General features: G+C 46.1%; 1 protein-coding gene across 1 annotated transcript in view; it reads left to right on the top strand.

The window, feature by feature from the left end:
• lars2 (leucyl-tRNA synthetase 2, mitochondrial) overlaps nucleotides 1-16,737 on the top strand; it is a 42,099-nt gene extending 25,362 nt beyond the window's left edge. The window contains exons 13-21 of the mRNA XM_038994580.1: nucleotides 1,214-1,312; nucleotides 4,435-4,572; nucleotides 4,826-4,929; nucleotides 7,791-7,973; nucleotides 8,181-8,350; nucleotides 10,893-10,970; nucleotides 11,044-11,155; nucleotides 13,615-13,742; nucleotides 16,352-16,737. Coding sequence (XP_038850508.1) covers nucleotides 1,214-1,312; nucleotides 4,435-4,572; nucleotides 4,826-4,929; nucleotides 7,791-7,973; nucleotides 8,181-8,350; nucleotides 10,893-10,970; nucleotides 11,044-11,155; nucleotides 13,615-13,742; nucleotides 16,352-16,531 — 1,192 coding nt within the window. The 3' untranslated portion in view covers nucleotides 16,532-16,737. The remainder of the gene's footprint in view (nucleotides 1-1,213; nucleotides 1,313-4,434; nucleotides 4,573-4,825; nucleotides 4,930-7,790; nucleotides 7,974-8,180; nucleotides 8,351-10,892; nucleotides 10,971-11,043; nucleotides 11,156-13,614; nucleotides 13,743-16,351) is intronic.
• Nucleotides 16,738-17,386: the final 649 nt, after the last annotated feature.

Raw genomic sequence — 17,386 nt, forward strand, 5'->3', positions numbered from 1 at the left:
TATGATGGTGCATTTTGATCTCATGAAATGGCACCTGGGTATTAACCTGCTACACCTTAGCCTTGTTGCTAAGCAACCCTTCTGCCTTATTATAGTGTGTGTGTGTGTGTGTGTGTGTGTGTGTGTGTGTGTGTGTGTGTGTGTGTGTGTGTGTGTGTGTGTGTGTGTGTGTGTGTGTGTGTGTGTGATTGTTTGTGAAGAGGGGGAATCTCACCTTCAGAGTAAAAGTGTGAGGGTGTGTTGATATGCTTGTGTGTGACAACTTGTGCATGTTTGCGCTATTAAAAACATTGTACTACAGGGGACCAGGTATGATGCTGTAGTGTTCTTCTCTAGTGTTGCTGATTGTCTTCCTGGCATGGTGATTCTGACTGGGTGGTTCTATTCTATGGAGACTCATTAAACAGTGAGACACATTCTCAGTTCCAATGGGCATGTTGAAAGTAGGTACAAAAAATAGTAGATTTTTTTGTCACTCGCCTTTGCCAGTGTCCTGTTTTGCTCTCTCAGTGAGGCTGACAGATGAGCAGTGTGTACAGAGAGCTCTGTTTGGATTGGATGAAAAGGGCCTGGGATGGCACTTTCAACAGACACACACACACACACACCAAGCTGGAGCACACACCCACCCACCCACCAAGCTGGCATGGTGCTGGCCGGTTCTGTGTCCCTCTGGCAGTGCTCTTTAGTCAGGGCACAGGAGCAGGGATCTGATGGCTGTGTAGTGTAGTGGTTCCAGCCTCACTGTGGCAACTCCTACGGGACATGACCTCCACAGACAGATGGTTCCAGCTCACATTAGATACACACTACACAGGCCAGTCCTCTGGACACTTTATGCCTACAAACTAAACTAACAAAACGAAACTAACAAAAGTAATTTCACAATAGGACAATGGGGTAGACGTTTATCATTTCTAAAATGACTGCACTCTTACCTCTTTCATGTGTCACTACGAATAAGAAACGGTGATTCAAACCAGCTAGCTACTGTAGCTACATGACAAAATATCCACTAAGACTTGAGCCGTGTCATATTCAATCATTATACTGTGTTTGACATTTGGAGTCATATCTCCCTCCAGCGATATCTCCTTCCTGCAGAAATTAGGTTGAAGCACTAACTGTTACATTTGATGCAGTGTTTAAATGCACTTTAAATCAAGTTTGTTCTGATTCTATTTGACCTCTCTCTCCTGTTGTGTCTTGTCAGGTGTAAAGGGCCGGCCAGAAGGGAGACCGACACCATGGACACGTTTGTGGACTCATCCTGGTACTATTTCAGATACACTGACCCCCACAACCAAGACAGGTGAGATACACTGACCCCCACAACCAAGACAAGTGACCTGGGATTTTCTCTTCCTCTGTCTGTAGTATCGCTCTCTGTTTGTCTTATCTATCTTCCTATCCCCCCCCAAAATATAATCTCTACTTTTAAATCAGTCAGTACCAGGTCCTACAACATGAAAGAGGGATAGAGAGCGGGAGAGGGAGTGTTGTAGGACCTGGTACTGACTGATTTAAAAGGAAAGATTAGAGATTATATTTTTTGGGACTGTTCCAAAATGAAACCGCAGTAGAGATAAAAGTCACCTTAGGTAATCTACTCTCCACGAGTGATGTTACAATGCATATTACATTTGTAATATTTGTCTAGATTCTCGTTGTCTACAAAACAGTCACCTTAGGTAATCTACTCTCCACGAGTGATGTTACAATGCATATTACATTTGTAATATTTGTCTAGATTCTCGTTGTCTACAAAACAGTCACCTTAGGTAATCTACTCTCCACGAGTGATGTTACAATGCATATTACATTTGTAATATTTGTCTAGATTCTCGTTGTCTACAAAACAGTCACCTTAGGTAATCTACTCTCCACGAGTGATGTTACAATGCATATGTTACAATGTTTTGTAGACAACGAGAATCTAGACAAATATTACAAATGTAATATGCATTGTCCATTTAATCACTGCCAAATGTTTTTTCCACTCACACATCAGCGCACCATTTTACACTTCCTCTCAAACAGTCAATTTCATACACATACAAACACGCACGCATACCGTTAACTTGTATTCCCTGCTGATGGAGATTATAAACTCCTGGCCGTTAGCTGCTGGGGCGGTGGCGATACCCAGAGCTTTAACAAAAGAGATTAATTTCCCAAAGGCAGGACTTGTCTTTCATTCAATGACCTTGCTGGGTAAATCCATTTAAATTCAATCACTTTTTGACAGCACCCTTTTTGATTCGAACAAAACCTTACATACATATTAGCCCATTTGTAGAAGTGCTCAGAAAGTGACATTTTGGATCTGAATGCCCAAACAGTTGCGATAAAGATGCTCAAAGTTGACTCATTGTTGTATATGGCACAATACCAGAATACATCCAAGTCTTCATCACTGGAAAAGATAAACAGTTGAGATTGATATCATTTTAATGCTTACAAACAGGGTTGTCAAACTATTTTATAATTTATGGAATTCTTATTTTTTATTTTTTATTATAATTTTTGGGATATTCACATATTTTGTATTTTAGACCCTGTTTGACATCATCTGAAGTTTTTGTGTTGTACCCGCCATCGGTTGAGACACAACATGCTCTTGAATACAGGATGGGTGTCATGTTTTGGCTGATAAATGTACTAAAATGAGCGGTCATCTTTGTGGTAGTAATTCATGTTAAAATGTAAATTCAATTCAATTTCAATGGTGTACCAGCTAAATTGCAGTGGTCTGAAGAAATTGGTCCATTCTATGAATTCTATTTCTATGATTGAAATGAAATCCACCATTTATTAGTATTATTATAGTAGTATTCAAGAGTATGTTGTGGTCAACCGATGGCTGACACAGCACAAAAACCTCAGATGATGTGAAATATGCTCTGAGCTACAACGTACAGTGCCTTCGGAAAGTATACAGACCCTTTGACTTTTTCCACATTTTGTTACGTTACAGCCTTATTCTAAAATGTATGAAATAAATAAAAAATCCTCATCAATCTACAAACAATACCACATAATGACAAAGCAAAAACAGGTGTTTAGAAATGTTTGCAAATGTATAAAAAAATCAAAAACAGATGCCTTATTTACATAAGAATTCAGGCCCTTCGCTATGAGATTCGAAATTGAGCTCAGGTGCATCCCGTTTCCATTGATCATCCTTGAGATGCTTCTGCATCTTGATTGGAATCCAATCAATGATTTGCGTCATCTGTGGATCTGTTGTTGGTGGTATGCGAAGTGGAGTGGGTCTTGGTGTTGATGTGAGCCATGACCAGCCTTTCAAAGCACTTCATGGCTACTGACGTGAGTGCTACGGGGTAGAAATAATTTAGGCAGGTTACCTTCACTTTCTTGCGCACAGGTACTATGGTGGTCTGCTAGAAACAAATCAAAATGGATGCTGTCAAAAATGGATTGAATTCAAATGGATTTACCCTGCTGTAAAGCTGCTTTAAGAGGGTGCTGGCCTCTCCCTATTTTATTTCTTAGCTGGACAGATTATACCAGAACTGAAAAAGCAATTAAACTGTTTGCGCATCCTGTTGGCTTGCTGTGGCCTGGGCTGAGGTTTTGGTAGGGTGGGGGCCACCAAGAGGTTAGTGTGTTTGTGTGTGTGTGCGCGGGTGTGTGTGTGCATGTCTTTTTGGCCTGACACCAGGATACAGGGAGGGTAGGTCATTTTCTGCCCAGTGAGTCTAACTCGCTTAGCCAGTTCAATTATCCTGAGACATCATCCACTGGCAGAGAGGACTGTGTGTACTGTGTAAGGTGACACACACACACACACACTCAGAGTGATATAGCACTATCTAAGGAGCATTAGGAGTTTTGAGCCGAGGTACAGTGTTTTCCCAGCCGGCCAAACTAACATCTTCCATCCTCTTCCTCATTGTTGTCTGGTGACTTGGTCAGATCTACAACCAGACAATTCCTATCTGAAGGATCTATCTGAGAGGGAGGGTTACCTCTCCTCTCTGAGCTCTGATTACTCATCATCAGGATGTACATGTATGTTTGTGTCTGTGTGTGTGTCTGTGTGTGTGCGTGGGTGGGTGGGTGTGTGTGTGCCTTCAGGAGGATGCCCCTCGTCTGACTTGTGGGATAGATGTTATTATGGTAGCTACCTGTGCAGCCTGCATAAGGCCCAGGCTGCCCCCTAGAGGATATATCTACATATAATATCAAAGACCAGACACCTTACACATGATGTAGTCGTATTTACTATAACAGCTTCTATAGTTGAGCTACTATATTGGTGAATCCCTTCCCATGATTATTATTCTCTCACTATACTGTAAAAACAAAAAGTTTCAAAAATAACAGATAGACAGAAAACACCAAATATAAATTGGAGTGATAACAGTTTACTTCACTCAAACTAACTTGTGCCCCCTCTCTACATCCCAGGCCTTTTGAGCGCTCCCTGGCAGACCACTGGCTTCCTGTGGACGTGTACATTGGGGGGAAGGAGCATGCTGTTATGCACCTGTACTATGCACGCTTCCTCAGTCACTTCTGTAGGGATCAGGGCCTAGTGGGACACAGGTACAGCAACTATTGTTCACTTGTCAATAGAACTATTGTGCCAAAAGGTTGTACCCACTTAGGGGTGAATCCTAACTTCCAATGAAACTGAATTTGTACTTAGTCTCCCATTGACATCAAGTGAAAATGTCCACTTAAAAGTAAGTGGAAGCTAACTGAAGAAGGCACCATTGCCAAAACGTCTTTGTAACGTTTGTATAATTATCCCCTGCAGAAATAAAATGTAAAAAATGTATGTGAATGTCCAATCCAGGGAGCCTTTCAAGAAGCTGCTGGTGCAGGGCCTCATCAAGGGCCAGACATTTAGAGCTGCAGACAGCGGACAGTACCTGAAGAGAGACGATATCGACTTCACAGGTGGGCACAGCAGGGTGGGGACTTTACACGCCTGCAGTCACAGGTTAGAGTTAGTAGACATCCCTCACAGATGGATTCCTGAGGTTTGTTCAAAAGTTTTTCCTTGTCAGGTCCTAGAAGAAAGAATGGAGAAGCACCGTCTTAACCCTTAGCCTACAATTTCTGCGTCCCCGTAGAAATCAAATTAACATAATCAAAAAATACCCATGAAAATATTTCTGTTTAAGCAAGAGATATTGTCCTTCTGCATCTATGGTGAAAGGTGGTTTTGCTACAGCGGTGTTTGTCAGACCATGAGACTTCCAGAAAATCAGTCTTCTCACAAAAACGTCTGTAGCGTCCAAACAGTTAAGCCTACAAACTATTATGACCATTCTAAGATGAGACTCTCACGAACACAGTGGTGTTCTCCCTTTTGCTCTAGGACGACCACAAGCCTCACAAGACTCATCTGAAGTCGGTACAGCCTCCTCTGCCAACTTCTGTCTGTAGCGTCTGAACGATTTGGGCTACACGCTAATGTGTGCGTGTGTGGAAAGCTAACACGTCTGTGGAAAGCTGAGACAGATTTGTCTGAAGGTCCCCGGTACCAGTTTAAAACATTTCTGGAAGTACAGTATATGGAGATGGTTGAGTTCCTAAAATAAGGGGATACAGTGCCTTCGGAAAGTATTCAGATCTTATTCTAAAATAGATTAAATAAATTAAAATCCTCAGCAATCTACACACAAAACCGCATAATGACAAAGTGAAAACAGGTTTTTAGAAATGTTAGCAAATGTATTAGAAATAAAAAACAGGAACCTTATTTACATAAGTATTCAGACCCTTCACTATGAGACTCGAAATTGAGCTCAGGTGCATCCTGTTTCCATTGAACATCCTTGAGATGTTTCTAGAACTTGATTGGAGTCCACCTGTGGTAGATTCTATTCATTGGACATGATTTGGAAAGCTACACACCTGTCCATATAAGGTCCCACTGTTGACAGTGTACGTCAGAGCAAAAACCAAGACATGAGGTTGAAGGAATTGTCTCTAGAGCTCCGAGAAAGGATTGTGTCGAGGCACAGATCTGGGGAAGGGTACCAAAAAATGTCTGCAGAATTGAAGGTCCCCAAGACCACAGTGGCCTCCATCATTCTTAAATGGAAGAAGTTTGGAATCACCAACACTATTCCTAGAGCTGGCCGCCCGGCCAAAAAAACTGAACAATCAGGGGAGAAGGGCCTTGATCAGGGAGGTGACCAATAACCCTCTGGTCACTCTGACAGAGCTCTAGAGTTCCTCTGTGGTGATGGGTGGATCTTCCAGAAGGACAACCATCTCTGCAGCACTCCACCAATCAGGTCTTTATGGTAGAGTGGCCAGACGGAAGCCACTCCTCAGTAAAAGGCACATGACAGCCCGCTTGGAGTTTGCCAAAAGGCACCTAAATAACTCTGACCGTGAGAAACAAGATTATCTGGTCTGATGAAACCAAGATTGAACTATTTGGCCTGAATGCCAAGCATCACGTCTGGAGGAAACCTGGCACCATCCCTACCGTGAAGCATGGTGTTGTCAGCATCATGCTGTGGGGATGTTTTTCAGAGGCAGAGACTAGGAGACTAGTCAGGGTAAAGGAAAAGCTGAACGGAGCAAAGTACAGAGAGATCCTTGATGAAAACCTTCTCCAGAGTGCTCAGGACCTCAGACTGTGGCGAAGCTTCACCTTCAAACAGGACAACGACCCAAGGCACACAGCCAAGACAACACAGAAGTGGCTTCGGGACAATGGCCTTGAATGGCAGGACTTGAACCCGATCTAACTTCTCTGGAGAGACCTGAAAATAGCTGTGCAGCAATGCTCCCCATCCAACCTGACAGCTTGAGAGCATCTGCAGAGAAGAATTGAAGAAACTCCCCAAATACAGGTGTGCCATGCTTGTGGTGTCATACCCAAGAAGACTCAAGGCTGTAACCTTTGGCAGCAACAAATTCCTGATTTAAAGGGTATGAATAATAATTATTAATATAATTATATTTCTAAAAACATTATGGGGTACTGTGTGTAGTTTGATGAGGGGGAAAAAACAATTTAATACATTTTAGAATAAGGCTGTAACCTAACAAAATGTGGAAAAAGTCAAGGGGTCTGAATACTTTCCGAAGGCACTGTAAATACCTGATCTTTCTTGTATCTCTCAGATATAGGACAGACACATCAGAACAAAGTTCCTTTTTGTTTTTTTGTTTTTGTTTTTTTTACTATCTCTTGTTCCATGTAGTGACTCATTCACTGCGTTTCTATTGGCTAATAGCAGTAATGCATTAAAAAATATATATAATATTTTTTGATACCTTCTTAAAATTCTAAATCAAATAGCTAAATGATCCTTGGTATCTTAAAACAATTCCCCCACCCCCGTGGGCTAAGACGGGGCTTAGACTCCTAGACTAGAGGGTTAAAAGCCAGATCTTTCTCCGAGTTTTTTTGTGGCTTTTTTTGTGTGGCTTTTCTCCTCTTCCCGTTGCTTGGCAACTGGGTAAACACGGACACTGGCTCCGTTCATAGAGGTGAGGCTTTATATCACTCTCTGAGGGCTTCCACACTGGACACACACACAAATGAGTTCTAGCTCTGAGTAAACAGACTGATCAAGGAATTGACTGAAAGATCGTTCTGTCTGTTTCTATCTGTCTGTTTCTCAGGAGGCTTTCTTTAAAAACGATTTATCTTCTACTGTCAGTATTTGCTTTTTACATATACCTGCAGGCAAATCAAAAGTAGTAATAGAGTGCCATTTCAGACAACGGCCAGTATGCTAGAGATATATAGAGGTGTCCAGTGCTAACCATTGCCTTGTCCCCTGTGTCAGGTGAGGAGCCGGTGCAGGTGGGTAGTAAGGCCGGGCTGCAGGTGACGTGGGAGAAGATGTCCAAGTCGAAACACAACGGCCTGGACCCTCAGGAGGTTGTGAAGCAGTATGGCATCGACACTGTCCGTCTTTACATCCTCTACGCTGCTCCCCCTGAACAGGACATCCTCTGGGACGTCAAGAGTGAGTTACACGCACCTGGTGACCCCAACCCCCACCTCTACCCAACCAACAATAGACTGTGGCATAGCATTATTTATTTTGCAGTCAAATTACTGTATGTTGTGGGGGAGTTTAATTAAAAGGTTTTTAATGGTCCAGTACGGATGTTTATAATGTGTTTTGGCAGTCTTGTCTATGGTGTAAAGAGTATTTGTGTTGTCCCCTCAGCGGACGCTCTGCCCGGGGTACTGCGATGGCAGTCTCGTCTGTGGGGGCTGGTGACCAAGCTGAGGAGTGCTCGGCAGGATGGGGACGTCCCCAACCCCTCGTTGCTGAAGAGGAAGGAGCAGGCAGACGCCAGGAAAATCTGGGAGAACAAGAACTTTGCCGTGGAACAGGTAGAATATCCACGCTACATATCAACACCCTTAGAATGTTACTGAACATTCCTAAACGCAGAGAAGTCTTGTTTTCATTATTCTATTGTTTGTGTTGTACTACCCACCTTTACCAGTAGGTGTCACTAACTGCAGTCACTGTAGATGACTGAAACTGCCTTATCATGCTCAGACATTATACCTGAATATGTAAATGCATTGAACATTTGTATCATACAGGTCTTCTTACGTGTGACATCTGAAATGGGTATTTGTCATACCAGTATTAGTCTCTCTCTTATGTTCCCACTGCAGAGCTTGTCATCAAATGTTCAATTAGTGCTGCAGGTTTCACTTATTTAAAAAAACAAAAACGTATTTTACCTTTATTTGTGGTGTGTGAATATGACACTGGAGGCCTCCCGAGTGGAGCAGTGGTCTAAGGTACTGCATCACAGTGCTAGCTGTGCCGCTAAAGATCCTAAAGTCCAGGCTCTGTCGCAGCCGGCCGCGACTGTGAGACCCATAAGGCAGCACACATTGTCCCAACGTCGTCCGGGTTAGGGGAGTGTTTGGCCGGCAGGGATGTTCTTGTCCCATCGCGCACTAGCGACTCCTGTGGCGGACAGGGCGCAGTGCACACTGACACGGTAGCCAGGTGTACGGTGTTTCCTCCGAAACATTGGTGCGGCTGACTTCCGGGTTAAGCGGGGATTGTGTCAAGAAGCAGTGTAGCTTAGGGCCTCCCGGGTGGCGCAGTGGTCTAGGGCACTGCATCGCAGTGCTAGCTGCGCCACCAGAGTCTCTGGGTTCGCGCCCAGGCTCTGTCGCAGCCGGCCGCGACCGGGAGGTCCGTGGGGCGATGCACAATTGGGCTAGCGTCGTCCGGGTTAGGGAGGGTTTGGCCGGTAGGGATATCCTTGTCTCATCGCGCTCCAGCGACTCCTGTGGCGGGCCGGGCGCAGTGCGCGCTAACCAAGGGGGCCAGGTGCACGGTGTTTCCTCCGACACATTGGTGCGGCTGGCTTGTTAAGAAGCAGTGCGGCTTGGTTGGGTTGTGCTTCGGAGGACGCGTGGCTTTTGACCTTCGTCTCTCCCGAGCCCGTACGGGAGTTGTAGCGATGAGACAAGATAGTAATTACTAGCGATTGGATACCACGAAAATTGGGGAGTAAAGGGGATAAAAAAATGTAAAAAGAAAAAAAAGAAGCAGTGTAGCTTGGCTGGGTTGTGTTTCGGGGAAGACGTACAGCTCTCGATCTTCGCCTCTCCCCAGTCCGTACAGGAGTTGCAGCGACGAGACCAGACTGTAACAACCAATTAGATACCACGAAATTGGGGAGGAAAAGTTTATTTTTATTTTTATAAAATAATATACAAATAAGAAAAGATGATGACGCTGTGTTAACTATAGCACCTTATCGTATTCCATGAGGAATTATAGGCTACGTCCATACTGTGCATTTTAGCCTAAGCGTTGCATAACAGGAGAAGCTGCTGTTGTCATTTCATCCTGGGATCTATATAGTAACCTGAGACCACTCTCAGGTCTGAATGGAAATTGATTTGATATCCAATAGTGACGCTTTCACACTTTATAAATAGCCGTCTTCTGTTCCGACTCCCTCAGTGTGGCCGGTGGGGTTTGATTCAGAGTCCGTGCTGTTAAAGGGCCCTGTGCGTGTGCGCGTGTGTATGACCCGGCACACCCTAAGCCCCCCCCAAAGCCACGGCCATCCTTTGATCCACCCTCTGACTTTGACCTTCTCCCAAAGGCCCGTGCCAAAAAGGGTTCTCTTTCCCAGAAGACTTAACTGTGGAATGTTCACATGCACAGCCTTCTTGTTTTTAAACACAGTGTGAGCCAACCAGTTATCAGAACCATGTATAGTGATGACATGGAAAAAAAGCTTTTATCCTCTGGTCCTATTTTTGTTTTTCATTCATCAACATGAACCATCACAGGCAGCTGGGAGGTCCTCCCTGATACTATCCCTTACCATAGGGCAACATTGTTCTAGAGAGAGACACACACACACACAGAGAGCGAGACACACACACACACACACACACACACACACACACACACACACACAGCGAGAGACACACACACAGCGAGCGAGAGAGAGACACACACACACACACAGAGAGCGAGAGAGACACACACACACACACACACACACAGAGAGCGAGAGAGACACACACACACACACACAGAGAGAGAGAGCGAGAGAGACACACACACACACACAGAAAGAGCGAGAGACACACACACACACACACACGCACAGAGAGAGAGCGAGAGAGACACACACACAGAGAGGGAGAGAGAGAGACACACACACACACAGAGAGCGAGAGACACACACACAGAGAGCGAGTGAGACACACACACACACACACACAGAGAACGAGAGAGAGACACAAAGAGAGAGAGAGACACACAGAGAGAGCGACACACACACACAGAGACACACACAGAGAGAGAGACACACACACACACACAGAGAGACAGTATGGCTGGATATGATGCCACTGTGACCAACCTGTCTTGTGTTTCCAGGTCACAGGTCACTTCACAGAAGACTTCCTCCTGAATGCAGCCATCTCTCGACTCATGGGACTCACCAACACACTCTCTGTGAGTAGACACCGTGTGTGTGTGTGCGTGTGCGTTCAATCTGACCTCTGACATCTTTCTCTGTCACTCTCAGAACGTGTCGTCTCGCGTGCTGCAGCACAGTGTGGAGTTTGAGGAGGCTCTCGCCACGCTGTGTGTGATGACCGCTCCCATGGCCCCACACCTGGCCTCCGAACTCTGGGCAGGTGGGCCACACACACACATTGTGGGAATGAATGAATGAATTAATTAATTAATAATGGACAATAATATGAATATTTGTTTTCATCAAAAGATGAATGATGTGTCACATGATGTGGTGTCACATGTGTTGTCATGTGAGTGTTGCTATGATGATCCCATTCCAGAGAGGGAAAAGGAATAGTCTGCTACACTCCTAGTGAGACAGAGACTGACTGGAGAGGAGATGAGAGGACCGTCTGGAATGATGATGTGGAATCCAACAGGAAGTTACCTCAGGGTGTCATGTTGATGGGGCCTCTTATCTAACACACACAACGCTCTGCAACACCCTGGTGATGTCATCACAGTTCATTGAGATAATTTGTTTGTGTGTGGTGTACCCATGTGAATACTTCAAGAATCTGAGTTGATGAACCAAAATAGGCATGAAAAGCTATGCAAAGTCGAGGTCTATGAGTTCAGTACATAGTAATTTCACAGGAATCTCCTCCAGAATGTGATTGTGACTAAATATCCCCTGACCCAAACTAAGAAACCCCAGCCCTATCACATGAACAATGTAGCTGATGCTGAGTCAGGACAAAGGTTGACCCATGTGATCTGATGGTATAAAAATAGCCAGAAGAGGAAGTGTGCCCCCGCACTGTCCAGTAGAACATCCCCCTATTGTCAAATACACAGAAACAAGCCCTCTCTTGAGGGACTGGGGGCTGGTGCTAGGGGGTTGGAAATAGGGGCTGTGGGGGCTGGGAGTAGGACTGGTAATCTGGGGCTGGGAGGACTGGCGTGCTGGGAGTAGGGGCTAGGGGACTGGGAGGGCTGGGAGTAGGAGCTTGAAGGCTGGGAGTAGGAGCTTGGGGGCTGAGAGTAGGATCTAGGGGGGCTGGGAGTAGGATCTAGGGGGCTGAGAGTAGGATCTAGGGGGGCTGGGAGTAGGATCTAGGGGGGCTGGGAGTAGGATCTAGGGGGGCTGTGAGTAGGATCTAGGGGGGCTGGGAGTAGGATCTAGGGGGGCTGGGAGTAGGATCTAGGGGGGCTGGGAGTAGGATCTAGGGGGGCTGGGAGTAGGTTCTAGGGGGGCTGGGGGTAGGTTCTAGGGGGGCTGGGAGTAGGATCTAGGGGGGCTGGGAGTAGGATCTAGGGGGGCTGGGAGTAGGATCTAGGGGACTGGGGGCTGAGCGTAGGAGCTAGGGGGCTGGGTGCAGTGGTGGGAAAAAGTACCCAATTGTCATACTTGAGTAAAAGTAAAGAGACCTAATAGAAAATTACTCAAGTAAAAGTGAAAGTCACCCAGTAAAATACTACTTGAGTAAAAGTTTTTGGTTTTAAATATACTTAAGTATCAAAGTAAATATAATTGCAAAATCATACTTAAGTATCAAAAGTATAAATAATTTCAAATTCCTTATATTAAGCAAACCACACAATATATATATTGTGTGTGTGTGTGTGTGTGTGTGTGTGTGTGTGTGTGTGTGTGTGTGTGTGTGTGTGTGTGTGTGTGTGTGTGTGTGTGTGTATTTTTTTTAATGTACGGTTAGCCAGGGGCACACTCCAACACTCAGACTGGGAGTAGGGACTAGGGGGCTGGGAGGAGTGGGGGACTGGGAGTAGGGGCTAGGGGGCTGGGAGGAGTGGGGGGCTGGGACTGGGAGTAGGGGCTAGGGGGCTGGGAGGAGTGGGGGGCTGGGACTGGGAGTGGGGGGCTGGGAGGAGTGGGGGACTGGGAGTAGGGGCTAGGGGGCTGGGATGAGTGGGGGGCAGGGACTGGGAGTAGGGGCTGGGAGTAGGGGCTAGGGGGCTGGGAGGAGTGGGGGACTGGGAGTAGGGGCTAGGGGGGGGAGTGGGGGACTGGGAGTAGGGGCTAGGGGGCTGGGAGGAGTGGGGGACTGGGAGTAGGGGCTAGGGGGCTGGGAGGAGTGGGGGACTGGGAGTAGGGGGATGGAGGAGTGAGGCTTTTTGGGAAAAGGCAGGAAAAGGCAATCCTCCAGCTGATACCCACAGGGAATCTGAGGGATGAACATTGACAAGATAAATTATGTGTGTGTGGTTCTCGCTCGCTCGCTTTCTCTCTCTTTATCTCTCCCTCATAGACAGAAAGGACTAGAGTAAGTTAATATCCTTCATGGAAGCCCCCTGTGGATCCCCCCCACATTAGCGTAAGGAGGCGGTGGGTGGGCAAACAGAAGGACTGTTGTTAATCCTCAATCTGTAGGGAGCTCTTGACAGCTTTCCTGTAATGCTCCATAGAGTTTTCAAAAGTATTAATGTCCCCTATTACTTGAGGCATGACCATAGAGCTCACAGTGGTGAGATGGTCAGTCAGTGAAGTGAAGTTTTGTAGTGGCTGACACTTGGAGCGTCTAGGCTGGGTGTCTGTAAAGTACAATAAAGGGCTATAAAAATCGAATTTGATTGGTTGATTGCTAGTTTGTAACTTGTTGTCTTCCCCTCCATTCAGGGCTGAGCCAGGTGAGGAACCCCCTGAGCCCTCTCCTCTCCCACGGAGGAGACGTGCTGCAGCAGCCCTGGCCCACCCCAGACCCTCTGTACCTGGAGACCCCTGACACCCTGGAGCTGGTTGTACGGGTGAGGCTGTCAAACGCACACTACCACCCGGTACTCAAGGGAAAGGGGCATACCTAGTCAGTTGTACAACTGAATGCCTTCAACTGAACTGTGTCTTCCGCACTTTATCTTGGCCAGGTCGCAGTTGTAAATGAGAACTTGTTCTCAACTTGCCTACCTCGTTAAACAAAGGTCAAATAAAATAAAACATTTTTTTTAACCCAACCCCTCTGAATCAGAGAGGTGCGGGGGGCTGCCTTAATCGACTTCGGCGTCCGGGGAACAGTGGATTAACTGCCTTGCTCAGGGACAGAACGACAGATTTTTACCTTGCACCTTAGAGACTTCTGCCCTATGTACATAGTCATTGAACACTGGTCACTATAATGTTTATTGTTCTGAAATCGTATTGCTCCGAAATCATTTATTTGGATCGCTGAGAAATAAAGCTAGTTGATGACTTACTTTATAGGTACATACTGTATTCTCAACATAGCTCATCCATATAACTACTGCTGTACATACCTTCCTACTTATACATTGTATGTTGTTCATACTGTCTATGCACATCACGTGTTTATATTGCGAACTATGACATGCTCGTTTCTTCTTGTTGGGGGGGATTATTTGTGTGTTTGTGTGTTAGTGTTGTACTGTTAGAAACTTACTCCACTTCTGGAGCTAGAAACACAAGCATTTCCCTGCACCTGCTTTAACATCTGCTGATCTGTGTACGCAACAAATAAACATCGATTTGATTTGACACACACACACACCTCTCACACACTCAATCCCCTTTCACTCTCACACATGCCCATACACATGCCAAGGCATACACCCCTACAGAAAATGATACAGACTGAAAGAAAATAGAACTCCCACACACTCACAGGCATACTCTTGTGTAAATACTCAAAATTGCACTCGCACTCCCTTGAACCAAAACAGCCATAGCCCCATTCATGCGCTCACTGTCTGTAATTTACACAGAGCCTATGATCATATGGCTTGAGAGGGAAAGTGTGTGTGTGTGTGCGTGCAGCCCAGGATGCCTAGGCAATCAGCAGGCAGTCCAGCTGTGATGGGCGGGGTCACAGAGCCAGCTGCTCAAAGATCAAAGTCTCTGAGAGAGCCCTGCTGGGGGGAATCGGAGTCCTCACACACACACACACACACACACACACACACACACACACACACACACACACACACACACACACACACACACACATGTCTAAACATTGACTCCGATAATGGATAATAGCCAGCTAAAGACTGCGCTCATCTGAAGTAGATGGTTTCCTCCTCTCATGGCCTGTCCCATGAGGGAGCTGTAATCCTTTCAAACACACATTAAGGACACACAACCGTTTACCTTTCCACGGTACACGATCATCCCCCACACACAGACACACAAACGTATACTATTTCTCCCATTGATCCTTTGGCACCTGTATGATGATGCTGGTGTTGGTTGGGATCTGGTCTGAGGCCCTGATGTGTTTCCCCAGCCTAGCGGTGCTAACCTCAATCTCACTGGGACTCTGACAGACTGAGGCCTTGATGTGTTTCCCCAGCCTAGCGCTGCTAACCTCCATCTCACTGGGACTCTGACAGACTGAGGCCTTGATGTGTTTCCCCAGCCTAGCGCTGCTAACCTCCATCTCACTGGGACTCTGACAGACTGAGGCCTTGATGTGTTTCCCCAGCCTAGCGCTGCTAACCTCCATCTCACTGGGACTCTGACAATCTGAGGCCTTGATGTGTGTTTCCCCAGCCTAGCAGCGCTAACCTCCATCTCACTGGGACTCTGACAGACTGAGGCCTTGATGTGTTTCCCCAGCCTAGCAGCGCTAACCTCCATCTCACTGGGACTCTGACAGACTGAGGCCTTGATGTGTTTCCCCAGCCTAGCGCTGCTAACCTCCATCTCACTGGGACTCTGACAGACTGAGGCCTTGATGTGTGTTTCCCCAGCCTAGCAGCGCTAACCTCCATCTCACTGGGACTCTAATGACAGACTAAGGCCTGGGTTTGGCCCACAGAGCAGGCCAACACACACACACGTGCACTCTCTCTTTCGCTCTCTCTCACACACACACAAAAGTGCACACATGCACTGATTAATTATGAGCTTATCTTAACACACACAAATATACAGATACCATACACACACACACACATAATACACACACTCATAATTGGGAGAAAGCTTAGGCTTGACCCAAACAGACACACACTGATACACAAACATACAAAGACTGGAAATGAGGAATAAAGGTTCATCCTACTCAGCTGTGACTGCCCAGCCCATTTTCACCACAAGCTGGTTGTTTTTAGACAGCTCAGGTTACACACACAGTTTACTGAAAGGAGTGGAGGAAAGGCATATGCATGTTCTATAGTCCCTGATGTAATTAGAGTGCTTTCGATGCAGCCACAGCCTCCACTAAGAGTTGTCTCAGTCAGTGTACATTATTTAATGTGTCTGGACCAAAGTTTGCTCTCACTCAATGTTAACTAGTGATGTGGAATATTTTATGGGAGGAGGTCAAAGTAATCAGGTTTGTGCTCTTAACCTTTTGGGTTTTCTCTCCTCCTCCCTTCCATCTCTCCCTTTCACCTCTCAGATCAACAACAAGGTGTGTGGGACGGTGTTGGTGCCTCGACAGGTGGCCCAGGATACGGAGCATGTACAGGCGCTGGTTCTGGGGAGCGAGCTGGGACAGCGTCTCCTAGGAGACCGGACCATCAAGAAGGCCATTCTGTCCCCTAGGACCGCCCTCATCAACTTCCTCATAGAGGAGTGACCACTCAATCCTGGATGCTGATTGGTGGACTGTCGTGTCAATCAGAAGACCGCAGCCACTCACAGACTTGAAGGCGGGGAAATCATGTGAACGGAGGGATGAAAGACTATTTATTTGAAAATTAAAACAATAACTAGTATGAACAGACATTTTTGTTTAAAAAAGAAAAACATCTTTAGGATGTGAATAAAATGATATATTTTGCATTTGGTCTGATCTTTTGTGAAATGTATAAAGCTGAAGATGAAAGTGTGGTGTTTGTGCTCACACAGTATGTGCTATAGAGCCTACAGAACATAGTGCTGAAACTAGCATCATGAAAAGCTGATGAGTGAAATGGGACATCCGCCTGTCAGTTGTGATACCAGGAATCATACAATGAATCTAGAAGTGTTTTCAGACTGGATGACATGTGTATCACTTTCCCCTTGTCACCATGGTGACACCAGACTCTACTCCAGTGCAGAGGGTTGTTTTGCAATCTGAAGTCACCTTGTTAATATACGGTCATGCATAGTTACGAGGTGATATGGCTCCAGTGTGTCTCAGTGTATCTCTCCCCAGCTATTCAACAGGTGAGTGAGGGTTAAGCCACGGAGAGTCCACTGATAAATACTGATATTGTGATGTGATTAGGTCCCACTCATGTTGGCCTCTCCATCAGTGGCTTCCAGTTCGAACAGAAGTGCTGATGAGCATTCCAGAACCAGGACCTCTGGCCTCAGTGGGAACACAATCACGTTCCATTCAGAACACTAATTCCATAACCACACAGAACTTCATGTATGTTGTTGAGACAGACTGCAGCAGGGACAGGGACAGGGATCAGGACAGGGTGAGTCAGCCAGACCAGAG

The sequence above is a fragment of the Salvelinus namaycush genome, chromosome 5, assembly GCF_016432855.1.
Source record: "Salvelinus namaycush isolate Seneca chromosome 5, SaNama_1.0, whole genome shotgun sequence".
In the NCBI taxonomy this organism is placed as follows: Eukaryota; Metazoa; Chordata; class Actinopteri; order Salmoniformes; family Salmonidae; genus Salvelinus; species Salvelinus namaycush.